We start from the raw sequence: 26,221 nt of genomic DNA, 5'->3' as shown, positions 1-26,221 counted from the left end.
TAAACATTAAATTCACCTTAAAAGAGCCGCAGTTGCAGAGAAGAATACCTGCGAAGACATCAATAAATAAAAGTGACAGAACCCCCCAACCCCACCCCCCACGCCCACCATCCCCTGCTTGTCACCAACTCCCCCTGACCACGGTCCACCAATATCACTGGAATGAGTAAGAACAGTTAGGGTACCCAGCCCCTATTTTTACGACATAAATTATCAAGGTTTAAAACATTTGATCTGCAATTAATCATTAATGACTGATGCAGACATTAAGATCTGTAATGCTTTATGCTCAGTCACATCACAAACATTATACACAGAAGCAAGGCCAGTTTACAGACCACCAACCACCACCTAGAACACCCCCCTCACAGCTGCTGATAGTCCATTTACATGGATGTGACGCTTAAAATCATATGAATAAATGCTTCCAAGATGACTAATTACACAAGAGAGCAGTGAACTCTGAAGTGACAATTGCAAAAACAAAATAGAATAGTTCCCTTAGTTGTTACTTTTCAATCCAGGAAAAAAGATGTCACAAACAGAAGAGTGTTTTTAAGATGTAAAGAGTGAGCAAACATATCTGTGTAAGGGCTCTGCTGAAAAACCCTGAAAGAGTAAGAGTGAACAACTCGAATGAATGTTAGGCTCTACCTTCACTGAGTCATCCTTTCAACTCAACAATCAATTATGGCATGCCTACAACTACTTCTCTCAACAGGACAGTTGGGAAGTCAACTTTTCTGATCTGGCAAATAAACCCAGTGAAATCGATGGATAAAGTAGTTTCATGTATAATATATGTGTCTGCCCTCCTGGGCAGGGTTTCAGACAAGTTGCTGCTAACTTAAGCTCAGGACTTCAACTTAGGTAGTTTAAATGATGGAGTAGGACATTAAAACATTCTTCTACAAGTTACAGACTCATTTAAGAGTTTGGTTATCCACTTAACTTATCATGGTGGAATGAATAGTTGATTTAGCGCAAACAGTGCTACCATTGTTCTCATACTCTGTGCACTGCCAACTGCCTGGTATGAATTATTATGGTGAAAGACTTTCTGAATGAGACGTTGGGAGTTTTAATGTATGGTTATTTTGAATGAGATTAGTTTGTCATATATAAAAGGGCTCAGCTTGTCCCAAGGAAAAAAACCCTACACATAAGTCTTGATGCATTTTGTTCTTTGTAGTAGCAATGTTTCATTAAGGACTACAACTCCTAAAAGCGTCTTAATGTGCTCATAATGCAGCTGGGCCACTGACCTTTAAAACCGTGTTAAAAAGCAACACACAGTTACACAACCACCATCAGTAATAGTTAAGAAAGGCAGCCTGTTTTTTGCATTGTATCTACACTTAATATACCCCCATACCCATTAAAATCTTATTGCACCCCAATGCAGTGTAACCCTGAGCAGTGGATGTTGCCTGGGGGGTCAAACACAACCCTGACAAAATAATCCTTGGGAACATAATGGTAGTGTCTGGCTCACTGAGTCCTTTAACACGTTAGTCATGAGACAACAGTAGCTAGTTACAGGCCTAAGCTACAGATCACACTGTGAGCAACATGGTCAACAAGTCAATGTTCTCTATGCTCTATTTACAGATTCTACATAGAAATGTACAATCCTTAGGGAGTGGCGTGGATTTTCAGGACGGCGAGTGTTCTGGTTTCTGTCTGTAGTACGCTTGTAATCTGAGTAATATTGACCAATCACGTATCAGCAGGCTGCGGCGTATGCAGGAAAAAACAGTCCGTGTGGAGAGCAAAAGCAGGCTGAACATAATGCTTTTTACTACTCTGCATCATGATGTTGAAATGTCAGCAAAGGTAAGACCAGTTAATTAAAGTCAATCACAAGAAAAACTGGTTCTTTTTCTGTGAACAATGCAGCACGCGGAGAAGGAAGTTGTTTATCGCTAACCGCCAGCTAAATGTGTTCACAGGTGTGCCCAGAGGCTATATCGTCGTCAGACTGTAGCGGATGGGATCGGAGATAGCCGTGATACAGAAGCTGTAGAATGGATATAAAGCTTGGTTGAAAACTCTATAAGTGTTCATCCAGCACCTATTCAAATAAATGATAAATTCATTTTTTTAAATTAAATTCCAAAACTGCTTTCTGACAATAATTTCTCCTCTGGCAGCGACAAACAATATTTCGGGGCTTCTGTAGGCAACAGATATCCAGATAAGTGATATTGGGTATCAGAGCCAAGACTAGTGTTTGAGTTACATTAATTTCACTTCAAAACACCTCCCACAATGTTTCCAAATTGGAGTGACTAATCAACCAAGTTTCTCACAGTGTTAATGAATCATCAACCGCTTCAGTTTGAGTGTACATGGGCATGTATCTGTGGTGCCGCATTTAAATAACCCTGAGACTAGACTGCAAAGGACTTGGTGCTGTGCACCCCAATATGTACTGTCTTTAAGGTGTAGAAAAAAACTGAACAGAAGACTCACTATATGCAGTAGCAATACAACTAACCATTAACACAAAGACTGCAATTTACTCAGATCTGCCAATTCCTTATTAGGCTAAAAATTATGGAAGAAAACAAATCTAAACCCCCTCACATCTGCAGTCCTGCAACCTTTAGCACAGCATTCTGCTAAAATCCAGGAAAGGAAGAGTGGACTAAAAAACTACACTGTTCCTAAATAAGCTGTACGTGAGCACATAAAATGTGTTTATGTCAGAGGAATATTAAGGGCAGGCCAATAAACTGAGCCGATTTGCCATTATATTGTAATGATGCAGTTGATGCAGGAGTTTTACACCAAACAAAAAATAGAAATGCAACATTATTTTTTCTTTATGAGTTTAATTAATCGATGGAAGATTTTTATTATGTAAATAAAAGTGGCATTTCTCTTTATTTCATTCTCCAATTAGTTTGTATCCGTGAGCAGGATTACAGCATGATTTGAACACAGGTGTGCTCTTTTATCACACTCATCGCCCCCCATTAACTTGCATGAAGGCAGATGTGAAGGTCATGAGTTTGTCCTGTTTCACATGTTTTCTGGTTCTGCAGCCAGTCGGAATTACTGCCTAATTCTCTGATACAACTTTGGAGACAGCTTATGCTGAAAAACTTTACTTGAAAATGTTAATATCAGTTGCAGAGTACACTGCATAATATTTATTATTAAGAATTAAGTCCTGTTATCAGTCTGAACAGAGGAAGGAACATAACATTCATTTATATGTTTCGTCTTTGTTTTAGCTTTAAGTTACTTAGAAGAGTTTAAACAGCTAGCTGTTTTGTTGTTCTTAATCAACAGGGTTTTAAGACTCGAAAGAGGAATAAAGGAATAACTTTGCTTCTCTCTACCCTTCAGACAGAAGTTAATGGACACATTATTTAGGATCCTGCAGGGCATGATGTTCACCATTCACATGAAAACTCTTTTAGAGTTTTTTTAAATTTTTTTTTTAAGTCTATTCAGTATTAACTCTGTGATTTGAAAGACAACCAAATGCCTCATTGCGTACATGAATCCAAAGATAGATATGTTATTCTAATGCCTTGTTTATGCTTCTGCCTTAGATGGAGGCTGTAGGCATGCAGTAGCTGCAGACCTTACGTCTGAGGTGCATCTCCCCAGGAACTGAACAACACACCACTGTGATGGGCACCGCAACAACTGTGATGCTATACTGAAACCAAAGAAAACTGTGTCTAATGATAGTTTGTGGCCAGCCACTAAAGCTTGCTTGCTCAGTCTTGCAGCTTAATCATGAATGTTGAATGCCAGTGTCAGTGTCTGCAGGCGTATGGTGTGTGCATATTTTCTGTGTGCAGTTCTTTCAGTGAAAGTAACTGATGTTTACATTTATTGGCTTCAACATAAGGCTCGTCTTCAGTCGCCCTTTTTTGAAGTACTTCAAGCAACAGTTAGGAAGTCGACACAGTAGCAAAGAAACCCTACCGCCATGGCGTTGCAATTGCTAAGCGACGCAGACACACCAGCAAACAAGCTTCACTGCTGACAACAGCATATGTTCTGTGTAGCCTTGATGCAGTATCAATCATTGAGATGTCTGCATAGTTCAGTGTATAAGGTCACTGTTTTTCATGTTGTAAGGGTTGCAACTTTCAAATGTTGCATGTGCAATTATTTCCACCTCCAACTTGGCACCCAGTTGGGTTTCAAATCATTAGCTTCTATGTTATTCTAATATTAGACTGAAAGGAGAGCATGGCAACTGAGCATTTAGATAACGCACGCTGATTAAGAGGTCTAATTAAGACTATTTAAATATGGGAAAATGGGCAAGACAACTTTTCAGTGCATGTGCAAAACGTGTGTATCCATCCTCTTCATCTAGATCAGAATATCTAATGAAAGCCAACCAGTTTGATAAGTTTTCTCAAGTGGATTGGCCACAGGGAATTTTGTCTTACTTTAAGAATCAGTAGAACATTATTTAACCTAATGAGCAGATCTTCATCACTTTAACAGAAAAGACTACTATTCACTTTCAGACACAAATATGTCGTAACAAGTTACTGAGATTGAAGATGAATGCTGTAGGGCCAGGGTTTTGCAGGGGCAGTGAGTGAGTTGGAGGTTCGTGGTCCGTCAGGACAGTTAGCCTGTGGCCTCTCTGAGGCACTGGAATGCTGCAGTTATGGGCAGGGTGATGGCCTCTCTGCCCAGCGCTGTGGAGAGCTTAGAGGGGCATCAGCCTGGTGGTGTGGAACAGGAGGGGGTTCAGGTCCTCAGCATGGACGGCCCGATGGAGCGACGGCTCTGATCGACTCCGCTCGATTTTTGGCAGCAGGTCTTGAACCTGCTCAATGGCTACCAGGATCTGATGAAGGAATAGGAGATGTTAAGGAAAATTGTGAAATTTCTCTATGGTGTTTGCATACATGTAGCCATCACTCTAAAGCAACCTGGTACATTTTAAATGTGAATGTAAATTCCCATTTAACAACAATTGCATATGTGCATGTGATAATGGGGAGTATGATTATGTATGGACATTGTCAGGCGAGTTTCTATTTTCATAAATGCTGATAACGATTACATACATTTGTATTGAGCACATCCTTGCGTTTCCACAACTTTAAGATATGGCAGGTGGAAGTTCAGACACCCTATTAATAAGTTAGTCACAACACAAATGCATAGCTTAGATTAAAATTAGTGAGTTAGCAAGATTCCTGACTTTAGTGCTGTCTAAGAGCAACAAAGCCATATGGAGGGCAGTGCCTGCAGAGCTCAGTTTTGCATTGTCAGTTGTGAGACCGAATAAAGGCAGGTGTTAGCCTTTGCAAATAATGTCTGATCAATTCAAATTATCCAAGGTGGACTCCAGTGAAGGTTTAGAAACATCTCAAAGTATCAACAGAACTAGGAGGAACATGAGCTAAGCTCCTTTTCTTGTTTTGACTTTATGGGAAATTTAGTGTAGATGCATTGGGGAAAACAATTTTCACATTATGCTTCATCGTTAAAGAGGTCTGGATACTTTTTGAATCTGCTTTGTTTTGTTTGTTTGTTGTTTGTGTGAACAGTTGAGCTTGAGCCAATTATCCCAGAGACCTTCTGGAACATGTACTTCCTTTAAACTACTCACCTGTGGAAACAGCGGCCTCTCGTCACGTTTGAACTTCAGGCAGTCAATGATGAGCCTTTTCATTGACTTGGGTGAGGTACTATACAGCTTACTGAGGTCTGGTGACAAGTAACCGCGTCCAACCATAAAGATTATCTGAGAAAAAAAATACAAAGGAGGAGTCAGTTACTGAATCTTTAGTGCAATAAATATATGGGAAACCATGCTAGTGCCACAAGGGTTAGCTTTAGCTCAGATCTGAACCAAGACCAGTACAGTACCTGTCCCTGAAATGCAATTGTACCTTCTTCTGAATACTTAAATCTCAATGCAATCTCGGATCTGATGCATTCGAGGAAGTCGGGAAATCTGAACGCTGAACGGCATTTGTGACACAGCGTCAAGGGAATTCATCTCAAGTCAAATTTTAGATCTAGAACAGATTGTTAGCTGTTAGCATGCAGATGTCTGTTTATAGAGATTAATAAGAAGCTGAATCATCGTCAGATAGCCGGTGATGGGAGCCGGGATGTCATTATGGCGCATTGCATTCCACCTGCTTTTGCTCTCCATGTGTACTTTTTTTCCTGCATACTGAAAAATGATTGTACTGCGCTTTGTAGTCTGAGTAATATTGACCAAACGGAAACCAGAAGACGTGCCATCCCGTAAACCCACGTCTCTGCCGACAGATTCTACATTTCTATGAAGAATCAGTAAATAGATTAGTCCCAATGTAAATACAAAACATGCCATTTCAGTTGTAAAAGTGAACACTTCTCTAGGGAGAGAGAGTATTGCATACTGTTCCAGTATAGCCATCTGACTAACCTGGTCTCTGTTGTTGATATTGGAGTAAGGCAGGGTCCCTGACATCAGCTCAAACAGCACCACTCCGTAGCCGTATACATCAGACTGGAATGTATAGGGGTTGCTGTCCTGCATTCGGATCACCTCAGGAGCCTTTGGAAAATGGAGAAAAAGTTAATTTGTTTCTTTTTTTAAAATAAAAATAAAAAACGTTAAACAAATAAAATAAACCCTCTGTGTTATTAGCCTTGTCGCTGTCTCAAGAGTGTTTCTCATTGCCTGAATGAACTGTATTCTGTTGAGTTTTGTTTTTTGTTGTGGCTACATCTTTTTCACAGATAAGACCTACATTATTAAATCACTCTAATTTGTATTTTGCTTGCAGGTTTTTTGTTGTAAATACAGCCGTGTGGTGAGTGTGGTCTCCAGTGCTGCCTGTCAGCATGTTTCCTTTTTTTACACAATGCAGAATAGATAACAGCAAAGTGCAAGAGACTCGCATACTAAGCTGAAATGAGATAAATTAATTAACATTTGTAAACTTTGTCTCATGTCACATTTATGTTGTTTATGTTATCTGGTGTGTGGATTAGAGTTTTACCAAGGCTGCTCTGGTTATGTCGCTGTGCTTCGGAGCATTGAGATTAAAAAACCTGTGTGACGGGCTATATAAAATAAAGAATTGGTTTGGGCTTAATATAGCTGATACTGCTCAGTTCAAAATGCATTTATTTGCTCCGACACAGATCTTTGCATTTGTAACGGGACATCCGCCATGTAAGGATACGAAACATATCCTTAAAACACAAAACTGTTCTACATGCGAACGAACAATTTTGCAGTATGGTGATTTCGAATTTAATTAGATTATCAAATATACAGTACCTGTATGAGACAAACTGAGTTCTACCATAATATTCTGAGTTCTCATCACAGAGACAATTAATTTCTGTGATTATATCATCACCTGATGTCCTAAGGTACATTGTGGAGGGGTATACAGAAGATGTGATGTAAACTGGCTGTCATTATTTTCCAGCCCTGTTCATGTGATCCTTTTACTGAGCCAGTGAAATCACATGCCTCACAGATGACACTTGTAAAAGAGCATTTGATGTAAAACTTAAGACTTCAATACTTGTCATTGACAAAACTGGGTTAACACAAACAAGGAGTGTTTACAGGGACTGCTAGGATCAACGGCCTGAGCCAACTCAATTTTGACCAGTTTTATCAATGACAAGTATGTAATGACAAGTAAGCATGAAAAATGGTGTTGCATTTATATTTTTGTTCAGTCTATATATATATATATATATATATATATATATATATATATATATATGTGTATGTGTGTGTGTGTGTGTGTGTGTGTGTGTGTGAGTGTGTGTGTGTGAGAATATTTTGTGATACATATTTGTATCCATTGGCCTGTATATAGTAGTTTTACTTTTTAGTGTCTAAGTGTCTGTGTTACCTTGTCTAACCTGTCCTTGTTTTAAGTGTAGTATTTGCATGTCTGTACATTGAAGAGTTATGCGGTCAAATTCCCTGTATGTGCCCATATACTATACTACATATAATTAACTGATTCTGTGATACGTCTTTGTGAATAACAGTAATTGGCTTACCATCCACAGAATGGATCCACTGGGTTGTTCTACCTGTTGAGAGCCGCTCCACCGAGACTTCACTGTGGCCAAGCCAAAGTCACCAATCTTAACAGTCCAGCCCTCGTGGAGAAAAATATCTAGCAGCAGAGCTCAGGACATATTAACAGGAGTACGGTGCATATTTTCATGGCAGCAGTTACCAATAAAACCTTTAACATGCAGGAAACTTGCAAAATAAGTTTAATCAAAAAAAACTGCAATTTTAAAATGTCAATTCCACATTCAAATGTTTAGGCATAAAAAGGTATGGCATTTTTCTGCATGACTTCTCTGACTGTTCTATAAATGTCATACTATTAAAAGGTTATTAGTGGTTAAACCTTAGCTAGCTACAGAACATTGTGTCCAAAAGTGTCATTGTGGTTATAAGGCAAATGTACAGCTGTCAGAGCACAAATACCTAAACTGCTACACAGTTGAAAGCTTACATTTGACAATACAAGGATACTGTTTGATTTCAGATCTCGATGAATTATGTTCTTCGCATGAAGATAACTGAAAGAGAAGAAAAAATTATAATCAATACTTTCATTTGTGCAAAGTTAGAGATTATCAGAGAGCCACAGTATTAGAAAAAGGTTTTCTTAGAGGCTGTCTAACAGTCTTAAATTGGTTTGGATTAAATTAAGATGCTTTTAGAAGACAATATTAGTTTTGTTTTATCTGCTGTGTTCTATTTTTTTAATCAAATTTGATCTAAACAGCTACATAAGACATACAACTGGTATGAAACTATAAAACAAGTTGTCTTTAAAACAAAAACAATTGTAAATGTAAATTTCTTTCTGTTTCTGAGGTTGAACGGTTCGGATTAAGAAGAAAATTAGGGTTAAATTAAATGCAGCAAAATTCTTCATTTCTAGTGGGGTCTAGAGGGTTAAAAAGATTTAAACACATTAGCATAAATTAAGAAATGTAAATGTTGTCTTAAAATAATTTCTCTCTACCGACGCTCATTCTTACTAAGTATCTTGGAATTAACACTAAATCAAACTGACACTTGATGTCTAATGACTCAAAAAGCATTTCAGAAGTGAAAGGTGAAATTAAATCCAGCCTCAAATCTTACTCCATGCCCTGTGCTGTCTGTCTGGCCACATCAATGCGACGCATAGTGTCAAACTTGGTTTCTGTAACATGCAGATGGCGGTACAGGCTGCTGCCTTCACACCACTGCGTGATGATGGCAAAGTTGGGCTTAGTCATGTAACCCATGAACAGCAGGATGTTGACGTGGCGGGTCTTCCTGCAGAGAAAATAAATGGAAATAGTGTAAGATATTAAATTTGCCTTTTCACGATCAATGAATAAATGATAGTGATATAAAATGGCATTGGTCAAAGTGATGCCCATTGAGTTTATATTATTATTAACTGATTCAAAGAGATTCATAAGAATTTGTTACTAATAATAAAAAAAAAATGCTGCAGTCCCACTTCCCTTTCACAAAATAAAAAGAAGGTATGTATAACAAAGGCAGCACATCTCACCGTAAGACCTGCATTTCATTTTTGAAGGCCTGTAACTGCTCAGGTGTTGGCTCTGTGACTTTAAGGATCTTGATTGCCACATCTCCATGCCACTTGCCCTTAAAGACTGTTCCAAAAGAGCCGGCACCTATTCTCTTCTGAATGTTGACTTCTCGTGAGTGGACCTCCCAGTAGTAACTTGAGTCTCTGTAACCCCCTCGGTGCTGAAACACATGAATTGAATGGTTAAATCTACTTACTCACAACACAAGTCTTATACACCAGTCTGAAGGTCAACGGCCACATACCACTTTCTTCTTATCGTCCGATGAGGAGGGCTTGCGCTCTTTGTGCTCTGAGGGAGACTTTGGGGGTCTCCTCCCCGGAGAGCCGAGAGAAGATGGTGGACTGGTGGAGGGTTTCGGTGAGGGCTCAGGTCCTGCAGGAACAAGAAAGCAGGCTGGGAGAGTACTTAAAAGGATAACAACAAGACACGTAATATTAAAAATTATAACAAACTCTAAAACATTGATTGATACTTTAAAAATACATACCCATTGTGTTGTTGAACTTTAGTGCCTCCTACAGAAAGATGACAGATACTTGTGTGAATGTGTATTTCATAATTCAATAATAATACACAGGTTAGTAAAAGTGTTGAAGTCAGTGATGTTTTATGGCTACTGAAACTAGATAGAAGTGAAAACAGCATTTTCAGCTTCTTATACTGAAAGAAAAAGAGTTGATACAAAAACACAAATTTGGTGTTGTATCAACAATTGTTTCAAAATTGTTATCTCATCAGTGAAGAGCTGAACATGTCTGGTGCAGTGCAGCCATTTCTATCTTGGTTTAATAGGCAATGGTTACTACTGCTCAGTTGTTACAGGTTAATTAAGACAGTAGATAAGTTAAATCCTTGAAACAATAGAAACCAATCAAAACAAGGTCCAATGAGACAACACTGACCTCTATAATGCTGACACCAGCAGGGTCCACTGTGCTGACCATATGAACATTGGGAGTGGAGGTGGAGCGATGCCTCTGTAGAGACTGGCCGTCTCCAGCCGGCATGGGAAAGCGGAAGGCTGAGGTCGGGGACAGAAGGTCCATCCTAGGAGATCGCATGATATAGTCAAAACATGCATCTACTTCACTTATATTTTAATATAATTTGTTTAGTATGGAAGCTCACCCAGAAGGCTCAGGGATTAAGGCTAGGTTGCTCTGCGATGGGGAATTATCCGGCAAAAGTATCCGTGGGTATTCATCTGTGCAGGTAGTGGAATCACACCTGGACAAAACAAAGGGGATGGAAAAAGAGCAGAGAGAAACAAGCTGTCAGGCAGACAGGGGGAACTCTCATCTCTCAATTTAGGACTTCAAGTTGCTGAGGATATGGCTGTTTAAAATTTAGATAGTTTTTTAACCTGGACTCCATGTGCTAAATAACCAAAAAGAAAATCTATGGTGATATATGATATGATAAAATGTATCAACTAGAAGCACATTTTTACATCAAAAAATTAATCTGTTCATCTTTGTCGTTGGATAAAGTCAGCATATCTTGCCGATTTCACCTTTTCTCTCTTCACTGTATCACCTGCATCACCAATAACAGGAGAGAAAGGTATTTTTTTCTTTCTTCACTGAGTGCATAGTTGTCTCGTCTTTATTCTTTTTGTCTCTGGCTGTGTATTCCAGTTTTGGTATAATTTATAAAACTTAAAACTAAGGGGAAAAAAATAAATAAATAAATATAAATAAATATAAATGAACAATACTGACTAATACAGAAACTGTGGAAGACATAGAAATGTACTTTAGAGCTCCTGAAAAAGCTTCTTAGTGGACTTTGTTTGATTTTGATGGAATATATGTCAAGAAGAACTCAAACTGTACCTGTTTGTTTGTGTGCTATATTGACCTAGAAAGCTGAGTTCTCGTGCTTGCATAGCCGTCCTGAAGGTGCCAACATGTACTGGGATCAGATGCATTGTGCGTGTGCAGCTGCATCCTCACGCTGCAGCATTGTTGTTTACTCTACACTCTACAATATGGATGCACGATATTGGATTTTTTGCCGATATCCGATATGCCGATATTTTACAACTCATTTAGCCGATTACCGATACCAATACAAATATTTTTTTCACGCACACCTAACTGCAGAGATCATCAACTCTCTTCTGTATTGGAATTAGTGTACAGTATAATGGTGATACTCTTATCACATTTGTTACAACGGTCGGGGTGATGGGTCTTGAGATGGTTATTCAAGTTTGTAGTGTCGAAAGACTTTGCCTTGGCTCCTCCTCGCATCACCGAAGCTGAGCAGTCATTGCAAATAGCAGTTTTCGGACACTTTGAAAAACTTCCACACCACCGACATTTTGGCTTCTTGCTCTCTCATGCTGCAGGTAGACACACGTGACCTCATCACGCTGCGCCATGCAGGTCTTCTTCACGCCGGGGACATTGCGCCGAGGTTGGGCATTTAATCAAGTATGCAGCAGCCCATTATTTTATCAGTTAATTATATCGGCGGATATCGGCGAGTTGGCCGATATCTGATAGTTCACTTTTAAGCCAATAACGGCTGATACCGATAACGTGCTGATAATATCATGCATCCCTACTCTACAATGTATCATCATCCATAACTTCCTCTGCACTAATAGTTTTGGATGCCATCTTTGCTGGAGCATCCTTTTGTAGCTGTCTGCACACAAGCAAAGGCAGAGACTAGAATCCCAACCTGAAATAGCCTAGAGACACAGAACAGGGCAAATACAGCAGGAGTTCACACTATATATCATATATCATATATATATTATATTATATATATTTATATATATTATTATATTATATAATTGCTATAGGTTGGAAGTGTAGAAAATGTTCCTACAAGAGATGGAAACAATTTAAATTCAATTTCAGTGAAAAAAAACAACCCATTCAAGGTAAGGCACTCCCTTAAAACTTTCTCCTAGATGGGCGTGGTTTTGTAAGACAAAGCAGTACACACTTCGGTTAAGCTTTTTGTCTTTCATCTACGAGACTGCTGCCATTGTCTTGTGTGAAATGTTTAAATACTCATTTCAACTAAACTAATATAAGCATATAATAGGTTTGTTTGATGCATGTCAACGTGAAGGCATATGAAAGATATCATTCATGTGTTCTTATAATGTGGATTTCCTCTATTCTATGGTATACATTTCTTTGTATAAAGTTGATGAATGTGGGACATCAAGTCATTTGAAAATCTGCAGAAATTTGTCATGTCAGTCCTGCTAAGAGTAAAATTACAAGCAACAAAAATCAAAAAGTATGTTATGGATGATCCCAAACAAATACAAAATCACATCTTTTTCAATTAACAAATTGGCTTAAGGCAAAGACTGCGTTATATAAATAACTTTTGTTGTTTAGTGTGTGACACAGGATGCAAAGCATTGCTCCCAGGTGAAATACTGTGCATTTATGGAGTATATAAATCTTACGGGTGCCCGTTATGCTAAACAAACAATGACATAGTTAGAAAATAACCGTCACCCTTGCTGTCACTGAATGACAAAAAAGTTACTTGGCGCCCTTAAAAAGTTCAGGCAACATTTTCTCAACTCACCGTTCTCTCACGGTATCCATGTCCACACACACAGTAGGGACCTTGCTACTGCAGTGCTGGTGAAATTTGTAGCCGCATGTCTGACATCTGAAGCCATTAAAAAGAAACTTGTGGCAAAAATCACAGTAGGCCAGCTTGAAGAAGGTTTTCCGTACCTGCACAGATTAAAGATCACAAAATACTCACTTCTACATCTGCTATGTTTATTAGCATCCAAGGCTATGTGGTTGACTGCTACTTACAAAGTTGTGCATGGTGAGGGGAATATCATCTAGGACCTCAACTAAAAGCTCCTCTCCGACCAGAGGAGTGATGTCCGTGTCCCAATCTGTCAGTCTCTTACGGCTGGAGAAGCAGAGACAGGAGAAAAATATAATCAGTTTAAAAACCCACAGATATCCAATCTTTAGGCTGCTATTATCATGTATTACAGTAATAATAAAAACATATAACTTTATAGCACCTTCAAAACCAAGAGTTTACAAAGTGATTTGACAAACACAGAAGGCAACAAAGGATTCCAAACATGGCCAGACACACCAACACAATACAGTCAACATAAAATCAAACCAATAGAACAAGATGTAAGAACGTAAAAACACGGCAGAGTGGAAACAGAGGATAATGGGTATAAGCAACAAAAAGCAGTTGAAAAACAATGAAATAGGAAGAAATAAAAGCAATAAAACAAACATCACATCTCACACACAACATCACAAAAAAGCAAGTCTAGAAAAGTGAGTTTTAAGAAGTGATAAGATATGTGTTAAACTTTACTGTTGGTTTTTTTTTTTGAACAATGAAATACAGTTAGCCGTTGAATGTGTAGCGCATTTTGTTATTAGCAGTCAGACGATCAGACAGGTTGTAAGTAAGGAAACCACTTTATTTGTAGGTCGGTTTGTGCAGATTGAGGATAGTATCCTTTATGGACAATTGAAAGCATGGTTGTAGATCTGTTTGTCCTATGCCAATATTAGGTTAATTTACTTATTTTTAATATTTACTAATCACAACTAGCCATTGTTTGAATTAAGAAGATATTAATTCATTTGAGTCTCCTAAAACTGCCCTCCTCCATGTCCAATATTATTCTGAACATTATGTGAATGAAATCTTTGATGAAACAAAATCAAACATTTCACTGTTTACAACCAATAACAAAGACAAATTCCAATGTAAATATACAGGGTTTGCAACATCAACTCCCCAGCAGTGTGAAGACTACAACAATATGAACCGCAGCAGTTCAGCAAGGCAACCTTCAGTCTCAGGCAAGTTCACTGTTACTGACAATTTCAATGTCGGAATAAAATCATATTTAACAAGTTCCTGTCATCTTGAGCTAGATTGAGCTATAACAAGTCAGTGTTTTTATAGTTCTGAAGGTAAGAATAAATCAAACATGTCTAAAATTATGGGGAGTTCCTTATTTGTGCTCATGCAAATAGTAAAATTGAATGACGTGAACATTGTCAACAACCAATCAGTGCAGTACCTCCGGTACCAAACAGTACACACATAACTGGGCAGTAGTAAATAGTAGTGGATAGTAAACAAGCACTTCACTGCATACACAAGAGCTGCTGTTACCAAGTCCTAACTGGATGTGATGCTTTAGTTGAAAGCTTCCTGACTGTAAGGGCACAGTCGTAGCACATTAGCAGATAGCTCAAGAAAACCTGTGAAAGTCTGAGGTAGGGAGGAAGGAGGTGCAGTGCTAATACCCTTCAAGATACCAAATCTGCGCAAAATCTGATGATGATGAAGTCTGTGACTAAAATGTCTTGAGAAGTGAGAGGGCATCAGACTTTGGTATGTCTTAAGTTTTACAAGTCTCCTGGTGTATAATAGGCATTACATGGGGATTTGAATGTCTGATTGTTTGACTGCTTATAACTCTTCCCCCCTGTGACTTCTTTTTGGAGATATGTTACAAGATCTCTGTAATTATGTGAAGTGAAATGTTGTTAATACTGGAGATGACTGATGGAGAAAGTTTATGGCACAAAGTTCATTAGTGCAATAATAGGACTGAAGACAAACAAACCTGACACAGTGTACAATATGTCGAGCTGACACTTATGTCAATTGTTTTCTGTTGTATCTTATTTTTTACGCAGGCTATGGGGAATGCAAAACATGATCTCTAAAATGTGAGGAAGGACATTTAGTGGACAAACATGTAATCTTACCCTTCCAGAAGGCGAAAAACAGCGCAGCACTCTTGGCTTAGGCCTCTCACTTTGAGGGCTTTATCTAAACTCTCGTGCACAGTCTGTCCTTGGCGAACGTTCACCTGAAAATAGGAAAGTGTATTTAAACAAGTGTGACTTTGAATTGGCAGTCATTGGCATGGTAAATACATGAAACAAGGAGGCATACTGTAAGTACTGATAAGAAAAAGTAACAGCTGACATTGAGTTTTGTTGACACTACAGTTTATCTGTGTTGTGATGGAACTTCAGTCCAGAGTACAGATCATTTTTCCCCAAAATAATAACGCTGCATTCCTGTTAACCACAGCAAAGCTCCTAGACAGACAGACTATATGTGGGACATCTGCAACTACAGCTGATTACCAATCTAGATGTTTTACAATAATATGTGCATTGCTAACATAATTTTACTAAACAGATTTGGTACAAAGAATTATATGTTTAGGGCTGGACAATTAATCGAATGTTAATCCAATCCAATCCACTTTATTTATATAGCACATTTTAAAAACAACAAGGTTACCAAAGTGCTGCACAACAGATAAAAACAGTAAATAAGTAAAATTCAAATGTTAAAATAAATATATAAAAAGTAAAAGATTAAAAAACACAGTAAAATAAAAGCATATAAAAGCACTAAGAAGTACATAAAACACAAAACAACAACCAATGATTTAGAAACATAAAAGACAAACAGAGACCACACAACTCTCATGCTTGATTAAAAGCCAAAGAATAAAAATGCGTTTTAAGACGAGATTTAAAAGTATCTAGATTGGGGGCCATTTTGACGTGGGTGGGTAGCTCATTCCACAATTTAGGAGCACGATTTCGGGTTCCTCACAATTAAATAAATGATTGACGCCGATATTGCAGATGTGATGAAGGTGCTGGAGAGGCTGGTCTCGTCTCAGCTCATACCGCAGGTGAAATCATCTCTGGACCCTCTGCAGTTCGCCTACCAGCCACACCTGGGGGCTGGACATCGCCATCGTTTGTCGCACAGTTTGTCGGCCTGGGCAGTGTTAAATCATGAGTGGTGGAGAATAGTACAGGAGCTCCACAGGGGACTTTTTCCCTTCCTTTTCACCCTGTACACCTCTGACTTTCACTACAACTCAGAGTCATGCCATCTGCACCTGGGCGTCAACATCGACAACAGACTGAAGTGGAAAAGCCAACACCAACGCTGTATACAAGAATTTGATGAGCATGACTCTATTTCCTGAGGGAGCTGAGGTCCTTCAACGTGTGCAGCAAGATCTTTTATCAGTCTGCTTTGGCCAGTGCACTGTACTTTGCTGTGGTCTGCTGGGGAAGCAGCATCAGAGCCAGAGATGTAAACAAACTCAACAAGCTGATTAAGAAGGCCAGCTCCGCCATCGGCTGCAAACTGGACTCTTTCACTGAGGTGGCAGAGAGGAGGACACTTAAACTGTTTACCATCATGAGTAACCCTGACCACCCTCTCCACCACCTGCTCGACAGACGGAGGAGCACCTTCACCAACAGACTGGTGCAGCTCCACGGTCAGAAGGACAGAGTTATTGCCTTGGGCAGGAAAGATTTCCTGTATCTGTCCAACAGCTCACCTCTGTCGAGCAGGGAACTCTCATCCTGATGTCTCTGTCTAATTCAAACTGCACTTTGTTATGCTCTTGCTAAAATTTGCAGATGATTCATTTTACTGCTGAGATTATTATTTAATCATAAATACTGTTATCCATTTACTTTTCATTACTACATAATACATCTTTAAAAAATATATAATTTGAAAGAACAATACATCCAGAAAAGTGTTGATTCAAGAGCAGAAACCCTAATGTTTGTTTACAACAGAAGAACCACTGTATAAATAAGTCCAACATTTCAATACAAGAAATCACATTTGTGACACACACAGACATCTGTCAGAATTAGTCATTCATCCTGTCCTCTGTTATGCTCCTCCTGTCAGCTGGTAGAGGGAAGTGGTGGTGGTTTGTCTGAGCAATTAAGTTAACTATAATTTTCAAGATACATCAAGTAACAAGATACATCAGGGTTTTCCTGGCTCAGAATGGGCATTTGGAGGGTTGTGACGCACAACAGTATAATCGATCCGCATACAATAAAGGCAATAAGTCAGTGTTACCTTATTTGACAGAAATCTATGCGTTTTCCTGTGATTTTTGATCATTCGGTTAAAATGTATATTCTAAAATTTCCAAGAGAAATGAAAACCTAATTTAAAAAACTGGGAAGTGAGTTAAAGGGAGAGGGGTGGAGTTTGGTAAAGGGGGGGGGGAAGTCAGCTGTGAAAAAGTACATTAACTCAAGAACTACACTTTAGTTTATAGCTAACATTTTATGCAACTTCCTACTTGTAACATTTCAGAGGGAAATGTAGCCTATTACAATACTACATAAATATAATGATAAAATGAGCTACTAGTAATTTTACAAATTAATATTGTTCCACATAAAATGCAGGGCTCGACATAAGCACTGGCCCGGTGGCCTGACGGTATGTTTGTAACCCCCCGGGCCAGTAGATAAAGCATTTAACTGGCCCGCTGTGCCAGTAGAGTCCACAAGCCCACAATGTACACAATATATTAGCCCTCCCAAGATTCAGAGTCCCGATTACTTTCTACACAGAATCCCGCAAGAATCTCCATCTGATGTCAGCATCACTGCAGGCACTTTGGCGACACTGGCGACAACACGTTCTTCTTGCTAGAAGAAATTCTAGTCGCTGCGCTTGCGACAGATCAACTGTCATTTTAGAACACGCTAAATAACGTTAGCAAGCTACCGCGGACTAGTAAAGTGCTTTTAAAACCCCCTACTCCTGGTTAAACAAAAAAAATCTGTGTGCACTGGACTATGAAAAAAAGAGGAAAAGATAGTGGTAGGTGGTATACCGGTTTCAATAATGTCACTGGTAGCACGTTCTTTCACTGACATGGATTTTGCAATACCGTCCCTGCAAGCAAAGACATACTTTAAACTCCTGGGCTTGATATAGCCCTGACTTAGTCTGGATATGTGTAGCCCAGATTTTAATAAAATAGATTTAAGTTAGTTTTTGCTCACACAGCTTGCAAGATATACAATATCCAGTCATTTAAGTTAAGTCAACAGTGATTACAAGGTTTTTCATTTCTTTTTCTACATGATTTACTTATAGCCACGATAGCTCTGACTTAGACAGGTTACGTGTAGCCCCTTTTTAAGGCCATCAGCAAAATAGCACTAACAAATGCTTCAGTGTCTAATACCCAGTGGATGCTGACGTATTTCATTAATACCTAACGGACATATACAGTATCTCACAAAAGTGAGTAAACCCCTCATATTTCTGCAAATATTTCATTATATCTTTTCACGGGACAACACTGAAGAAATGACACTTTGCTACAATGTAAAGTAGTCAGTGCACAGCTTGTATAACAGTGTAAATTTACTGTCCCCTCAAAATAACTCAACACACAGCTATTAATGTGTCAATATTTTGTGTGGCCACCATTATTTTCCAGCACGGCCTTAACCCTCTTGGGCATGGAGTTCACCAGAGCTTCACAGGTTGCAACTGGAATCCTCTTCCACTCCTCCATGACGACATCAAGGAGCTAGTGGATGTTAGAGACCTTGTGCTCCTCCACCTTCCATTTGAGGCTGCCCCACAGGTGCTCAATAGGATTTAGGTCTGGAGACATGCTTGGCCAGTCCATCACCTTTACCCTCAGCTTCTTTAGCAAGGCAGTGGTCGTCTTGGAGGTGTGTTTGGGGTCGTTATCGTGTTGGAATACTGCCCTGCGGTCCAGTTTCCAAAGGGAGGGGATCATGCTCTGCTTTAGTATGTCACAGTACATGTTGGCATTCATGGTTCCCTCAATGAAGCTCCCCAGTGCCGGCAGCACTCATGCAGCCCCAGACCATGACACTCCCACCACCATGCTTGACTGTAGGCAAGACACACTTGTCCTTGTACTCCTCACCTGGTTGCCACCACACACGCTTGACACCATGTTCTGGCCTGTTCTGAGTGGAACCTGTCCTGTTAAACCGCTGTATGTTCTTGGCCACTGTGCTGCAGCTCATGTTCGGGGTGTTGGCAATCTTCTTATAGCCTAGGCCATCTTTATGTAGAGCAACAATTCTTTTTTTCAGATCCTCAGAAAGGTCTTTGCCATGAGGTGCCATGTTGAACTTCCAGTGACCAGTATGAGAGAGTGTGAGAGCGATAACACCAAATTTAACACAATGCTCCCCATTCACACCTGAGACCTTGTAACACTAACGAGTCACATGACACCGGGGAGGGAAAATGGCTAATTTGCCCCAATTTGGACATTTTCACATAGGGGTGTACTCACTTTTGTTTCCAGCAGTTGCTGTGTGATGAGTTATTTTGAGGGGACAGTAAATTTGTTAACACTTTTATACAAGCTGTACACTGACAACTTTACATTGTAGCAAAGTGTCATTTCTTCAGTGTTGTCCCATGAAAAATATTTACAATAAAATATTTGCAGAAATGTGAGGGGTGTACTCACTGAGATACTGTAAATAACAGCGGTAGCCGAAAGGGATAAGAGCTTAGCTTGAGTGCAGGCAATGTGGGATCGAATCCCAGTCAAACCATTTTAGCAAAATATTTGTCACTGTGATGCACTGCTCACTTATATAAATCATTTTAGCCGCTATGAGACTTGAAAATTGCCGTAAGTATGTGAATGTGTGATGAATCTCGTGACAGAAGCAGGTGAAATCTGGTCTAAGCACAAACATTTAATCAAAGTCTTCAAATAGACGTCTACTGAATTTTCACTGACAGCCCAAATTTTGCCATTTTACCATCGCTTCTGTCATCACAGATGTGCGTGCATAATCGATGAAGACGGGCAGTTAACGTACACCAGGACGAGGTGCCGCTGATAACGGTAACACTGTGGCTACATAAAGGGACCGTTCATGGAGCAGACGTGCTGCTGAGTGTTTACAGCAACACCTTAAAGCGCACACACAGTGTGAGGTTGTGTGTATGCTGACAGGAAGTAGGTGACGATAAGATTTAGTTTCAAAAAGTCACTGTCACAGGCTGATCATGCTAGTTTAACTTACATTTGTCAGTAATGGTAGGTAACATACCGCTTAAGTAATGCACCTGCAGCTATTACTACTTATAACCATATCCCAAATTACTATACCCATATGATTTCGTATATTTCTATGACTTTATAATAGTTCCACAACTGAAAACATAATCGGTAATAAGAACCCTTACATAAGGAGAAACAAAATTTGACGTTAAAATAATACCGAAATAACAAATTATTTCATATCGGCAGGAAAAATAATGGTGGAAAATTGTGCTCATTGTCAAGCCCTGAAATGTACAAGTGAAGTTGAAACAATTGATTGGCAGAAAATGTATTAGCAGCTATAGGCTATTGAAAATGAACTTTCAGATAGGTGCTGGTGCCATCGCTGAAGTTTTCATTCATCGGCAGTTTGAGTGGTGACCTGTTATCAAGATATTATTGCCAAAAAAGAAACAGAAACGCGGGGATGAAGCGCTCCTCAGCGCCTTGCCACAGGTTTTCTGCCGGAGAAAAAACTTACAGGTGATCTGGTGGTCTTCCAAAAAGCTTCACTAGCTAAAAATGTCTGGAGAATAAGGTCGGAACAATTTCCGGACTTGCCCTTTAACGATTAAGGCACACAACAGGAGATTGTAGTGTCAGTCGCATTCTAGCCTTATGGAAATATTCTGTTTGCTGTAGGCAAGGGGTGCAGGAGACAGGATATGATGAAAAAAAGTACGTAGCAGTTGTAAGCGCTTTTAACATTTCCATAAGAAATAAAACTGCTTTTATTTTATGAAAAAACACGGGAACTCCCTTCTCCCATTAGCGCTAGCTTAACGGCGGAGCGTTCAGGTTCAGTCAAAACAATGTAGTGCCAGCCATGTGTATAATAATATAGCGGCTGTGGATGAGAGTTGACTGCTGGAAGTCAAAGATGTGTTATTTCTGTTTAAGTTCTGCTTGTTCAAAAGCTGTTGAAATAAATAAAAAAAATTACATAAACACATGCAGGGATTTAATTTTTTTTTTTTTATTCTCAATTCTTATGATTTTGGCGCTGGTGACTTTCCTTTGGCACTGGCTTAAACCTCGTTGGGGGATGCCAAGAATTCCTCTTTGCAGGAAAAACCCTGACATGACAAACTCAGTTAAGCAGCCTTTGCATTAGCTGTCTTACCCAAACGCACAAGTGCTTGTGTAATCAGGATGAGGGACTATGCAGATGATGAAATTGATATAGTGCTATTCAACATGTTAATGCTTGTTGACCAGGTGTACTGATAAAGTACTGGCTTTTAACATGTAAAGATTTTCTTTTACTTTCTTACAGTAATGAGCTCAGTCGTCATTGACTCATGTTAATCATGTCTTATCTGACACAAGAGCACAGACAGGCTGCAGCGTAATAATTAAATAACTAACACATTAAATATAACTGATAAAAAACAGATAAGGTTGGAGATTTTCAGCACTACAATCTAAAATAATTTAGCTCCAGGCCAGGATCAGTATCCATCCCTACTCATTATTGAAAGGGATCGTTTTGTTTTTTGTAAAAATCTTTTTGGAAAACAATATTTATTATGAATTGAATTACTATAAACAATATTATGAATGTTTTGTTAAGGGATAAATTATTTTTCTGTGGCAGCACTGTGTGTAAGTTATTAATATATATTTTTGGCTGACCGCTGGGGTCAGCCCTACACATGGGTCTGTATATGACTGACTGAATGACTGACTGACTGACGGTACTTTCACAGCCATAGAGTGAGAGAGTTGCAACATCGCAATGGTGGATCATGGAGCGTATTGGACCTCCACTGACACGACTCTTTCTCTACAGCTCTGGATACTTTGTTCGGGGAGTAGGCGGGGCTGCTCCTCTGCTGCTCGTTCGCTGTCGTCACCTACGTCCACAGCGCACATCTGCTTGTAACATATTGCCCACAAAAGCGCACACTGACCTGATGCGGTCAGCCACATTTTAGGTTTTGACCTACTATTGTTTTAAATGTCTTATTTTGTGTGCCTAGGACTTTTTTTCCATTTTGTCAATGTTTTCTTGTACTAGTCTAAGAGCCCAACCAGAATATTGGCTGGCCAATATTCCGAGGCTATCACATATAGATCGGTATGGGCACGTATGCTTACGATGCGCACCAATATGTTAACCTTTTTTTTTTATCAGAACAGATAAAGCAAGACAATGCTAGGGTTGATAAAGAAAATTGTGCCATCCCATAGTTTGTCAAGCAGAATGCATTCCAACTCCACTGTTTTACAATACTCTTCAATTATTTGTTTAAGAAAGCAGCCTTCTGAGTAATTTCGCAAGGTGATTTCTGTGCATATTGGATTACAATCCATACATAAAAAGGTATTCTAATGAGAGCTCAGAAATTCTGAACACATTACCCTCTTCACAATTTTAACTACAATCCAATAAAGGTACAATTTAGCACAATGCTAGCATGACAATTCAGCAGCTATTTTTCACAATATGAAAACAAGACTTTAATTTCTGGTGAGTGTTACAAGTCAGATAAACCAAGATGGTGGCAGACACCATCTGTGAAACCTGACACCAACTGTTGATGAGCTTACTCATTGATATGCTGTGAAAGTTGTCAAATTTGTGTGTACACTTGGTGCCAACAGTGCTGGCATAATTCTTTCTTTCAGAGGCTGAAATAGTCGGCTATCACACATAAATGTAATTAAAGCATAGACATATTTATATTTTCTCTTAATGAAAATGGGATTTTACAACATGAGCTACTGTGGCATTCATATAGAGCAGTTTAGAGAAAAATATCTTACCACTGTCCTCTGTTTGTTTGGGAGGTAGACTCGGATGGTGCCCCCCCCTCGGGGTACATCCTCCGGACTTGTCTCTCCTGAGGAGGAGTAGGAGGAGGAGGTGGAGGACATGATGAGAGGCAGGAGGAGCAAGGGGATGCAGCAATTAGACACCAAAACCTCAGGAGAGCTTCATGCACAGTGAGATCCAGAAGAGTCCTTTACTTAGAACCTGCAACAACATAGACATATTTCAGTTTGTACATAATATACCACTCAATAAGGTAGAACTGATTGTTGGGAAAGGGTCCTTCTCAATTTTACCCTAGATATTATGATGATACCAGGGCTTGAAGGTGAAGATTCCCCTTCTGGGAAATTAACTGTAATAATCCAACCCAATGCACAAAATATGTCCCCAACACCTATGTAACGGTATGCAAAAACATAAGAACTGTATCAAAAAAACATGAAACGTTACTTTTAAAAGACGTACAGCTGAACAACAAACAAAGCTTGAAGGTGTTAAGACCAAAGTGATGGGATTTTCTGCGATGCACAATAACGGACAAAGGCAATGCAAACACTTGAACAGAAGCAAATTATGTGAATACATGTAGTTGGATTTTTTTTAAACTTGAGTGAGGCATTCTTGTGATGGTGTATTACAGTGTTTAGATTATCCTGACATCCTGAAATGGTTCAGAAATAGCTGATCCCAAATCCATTCAAAAACTAAAAAGTATTTTAAAAGTTGTTTGCATGAATTGTCTTGCAGACAGGCCTGAAAAGGCATGATTAGTTATCTTTTCAACCAATGTATTGCAATTAAAACACAGCACAAGCCTCCTGATGATGGTATTAACACAGAAATGATGGTGAGTTTTTTCAAAGTATCCTTAGACTTAGACTCAACTTTATTGATCCCTTTGGGATGACTCCCTCTGGGAGAGCAAATATCCGCAGGTTGTGTTTAACCATTGCAAATAAACACTAGTTAAGCTTTGCATTTAACCGAACAAAGCTTTAAAAGTAATGCATATCAAAGAAGGACATAAGTATGGTAAATATAATAACATTACCAATGAACTGTATATCAACAATGAGCATATGCCAAATTATATAAAAACACAAGATTTGATGGGAAAGGTAATGGTAATTTAAGATCGTTAGGAGTACTGATTTAGTAAAAGGAAAATACATAAATTGAGAATGGAGTGGAGGAGGGTGAGGGGTGATGCAGCTTCGCTCTCAAAACTGCCCTTATTTGTATGGAGAGAAGGTGACGCCAAAAGCTACTAAAAATGCTGACAGCCGAGGACAGACAGCAACATGTCTCGCATAACAAGACTCACTACTCTGCAGGATAGCAAATACAGGCGAACGAGTCGTGGAAGGGTCCTAATTATTTTCACATATTTCTAAAAACCTCAGTCGCTGAAGAGAAAAACAACAAATTGCCAAGGTTTTATTTAATGTAAGACGTTACAAGAGAAACGGGCACGTAACAGGTCGTAACGTTACATCTGTGTAACTTAACAGCAAAGACAATCCCCACAACGATGTTTACAAATCAATTTAATAATTTCACTGAGCATGTACCGGGTCTAACTTCAAATTAATGTTAAAACCAAGCGCTAACAGTGAAAGTTCAACACTTCCTAGCTGCTCGCATGATTCTAATGGTAGCTGACGTTAGCCAGTTAGCTTAGCATGGGATTTGCCTGCTTTGCAATATGACATTTCGAGTTTTGGGAGGCCATGTTTCTCTCGGGGCGCCAGTTAAACGACTTAAACTACTTTTAAATGTATAAGTAGGTAGGTTAAAGTTGAAATAACAGCAATACAATACTAACGATGGACAGTGTTTAAAGAATGTGCAAATTCCTCTAAACTGGACTTGAAACTGTGCTAGCTAGCTGGCGTGCTAAGTGCTGACAGAAGTGTTAAAGGAGATTATGTAGCTAACTCGAAGGCTAGCTTACTTTACTGTCTAGAGCTTTAATGCTAACATACGCCTAGCCGGCTAACGTTAGCCAACTTGGGGGGTTTTACCACCGCGTCAGCTTGTTGGCTACTTCTGGTGCCTTCCGAACAAACAATTCAGAGACTTATTTGATTCCCATTCGTAAATCAGCAGGATACAATTATCGCTGTTCATTTGCGACGATAAAAGCAAACTATCCTTTAGTCTAAATGTTTTCATACAATTTGGATACAAGTTAAACTCTTACCTGTAGCAGCCATCTTGCATTCTCTCAATCTGAAGTGGGATCTGTCAAGAACTTCGGGGAAAGCGGAAAACCTCGGAAATGCTTCGTCCTGATTGGTCAATTCTTACAGCTGCGCTTTCATTGGACAACACGAACCTTACATGTTAGAGGTGGGAGTAGTGAGCATGTTACGTTGTTTTGTCATGTAAATGCACAACACTAAACATGTTGCAGCAAGAATGTACCACTTTTTTTTTTTTTTACTAATAGCTTTAAGTTAATGAGTTTATACATGTTAAGGAATACACGACAAGGACAAATGTGTACCCATTTTGTTAAGCTTTTTTTATTACTGTTATTTTAGTTATTTATATAATTTTTTGGGGCTTTTATTGACACCTGTACTTTAATCTATTACCTGAGTAATTTATTTAATTTGCCTGTTTTGTGAGCTGCTGTAACGAGTAAATTTCCCCTGTGGAGGATCAATAAAGCTTATCTTATGTTATCTCAGAATCAGAAATACTTTATTTATTCCCGGTGGCAAATTTGTGCATTGTAGTTGCTCAATAAAAAAAGTATTAAGAAATATAGAAAATATAAAATAAATATAGAAAAGTAAAAAGTAAAACTATGTAAAATATGTCAATTATATACATCTGTTATTTATACACTTTACACACACTGTCTATTTTATGTTCATAACATCAATAAGTAAGGTCACAAACAGCATTAAGCAAATACA

At 39.0% G+C, this 26,221-nt stretch overlaps 1 protein-coding gene across 2 annotated transcripts; it reads right to left on the bottom strand.

The window, feature by feature from the left end:
• Positions 1 to 120: 120 nt before the first annotated feature.
• Positions 121 to 25,522, bottom strand: araf (A-Raf proto-oncogene, serine/threonine kinase). Of its 2 annotated transcripts, none has more exons than XM_069682537.1 (16): positions 25,498 to 25,522; positions 23,285 to 23,495; positions 15,363 to 15,466; positions 13,410 to 13,512; positions 13,168 to 13,322; positions 10,732 to 10,830; positions 10,506 to 10,650; positions 10,091 to 10,118; positions 9,845 to 9,996; positions 9,558 to 9,760; positions 9,137 to 9,313; positions 8,516 to 8,562; positions 8,026 to 8,144; positions 6,416 to 6,547; positions 5,606 to 5,740; positions 121 to 4,834 (listed from the first exon to the last, which is right to left on the bottom strand). In XM_069682537.1, the coding sequence occupies exons 2-16, from the start codon at positions 23,393 to 23,395 to the stop codon at positions 4,694 to 4,696; spliced, it is 1,851 nt and encodes a 616-aa protein (XP_069538638.1). In that variant the 5' UTR covers positions 23,396 to 23,495; positions 25,498 to 25,522; the 3' UTR covers positions 121 to 4,693. The 2 variants fall into 2 exon arrangements, with proteins under 2 accessions (XP_069538638.1, XP_069538639.1); XM_069682538.1 differs by having other exon boundaries at positions 9,845 to 9,975.
• Between the last annotated feature and the right edge of the window lie 699 nt (positions 25,523 to 26,221).

Source organism: Semicossyphus pulcher, unplaced genomic scaffold, assembly GCF_022749685.1.
Source record: "Semicossyphus pulcher isolate SPU_LCO1_2020_fin unplaced genomic scaffold, fSemPul1.0.p SCAF_6, whole genome shotgun sequence".
In the NCBI taxonomy this organism is placed as follows: domain Eukaryota; kingdom Metazoa; phylum Chordata; class Actinopteri; order Labriformes; family Labridae; genus Semicossyphus; species Semicossyphus pulcher.
Note: the sequence above shows the minus strand (reverse complement) of the source record. Positions and strands in the feature narration are given on the sequence as shown.

What these genes read in the sequence shown, in the direction of transcription:
- araf (XM_069682537.1), bottom strand. Translation starts at nt 23,395, where the DNA reads ATGTCCTCCACCTCCTCCTCCTACTCCTCCTCAGGAGAGACAAGTCCG. An exon ending in GTTTTTCGCCTTCTGGAAGG is followed by an intron (nt 13,513 to 15,362) that starts GTAAGATTACAT and finishes CTGCTTCTCCAG; the next exon opens with CCGTAAGAGACTGACAGATT. An exon ending in CTGGTGTCAGCATTATAGAG is followed by an intron (nt 10,119 to 10,505) that starts GTCAGTGTTGTC and finishes ATCTTTCTGTAG; the next exon opens with GAGGCACTAAAGTTCAACAA.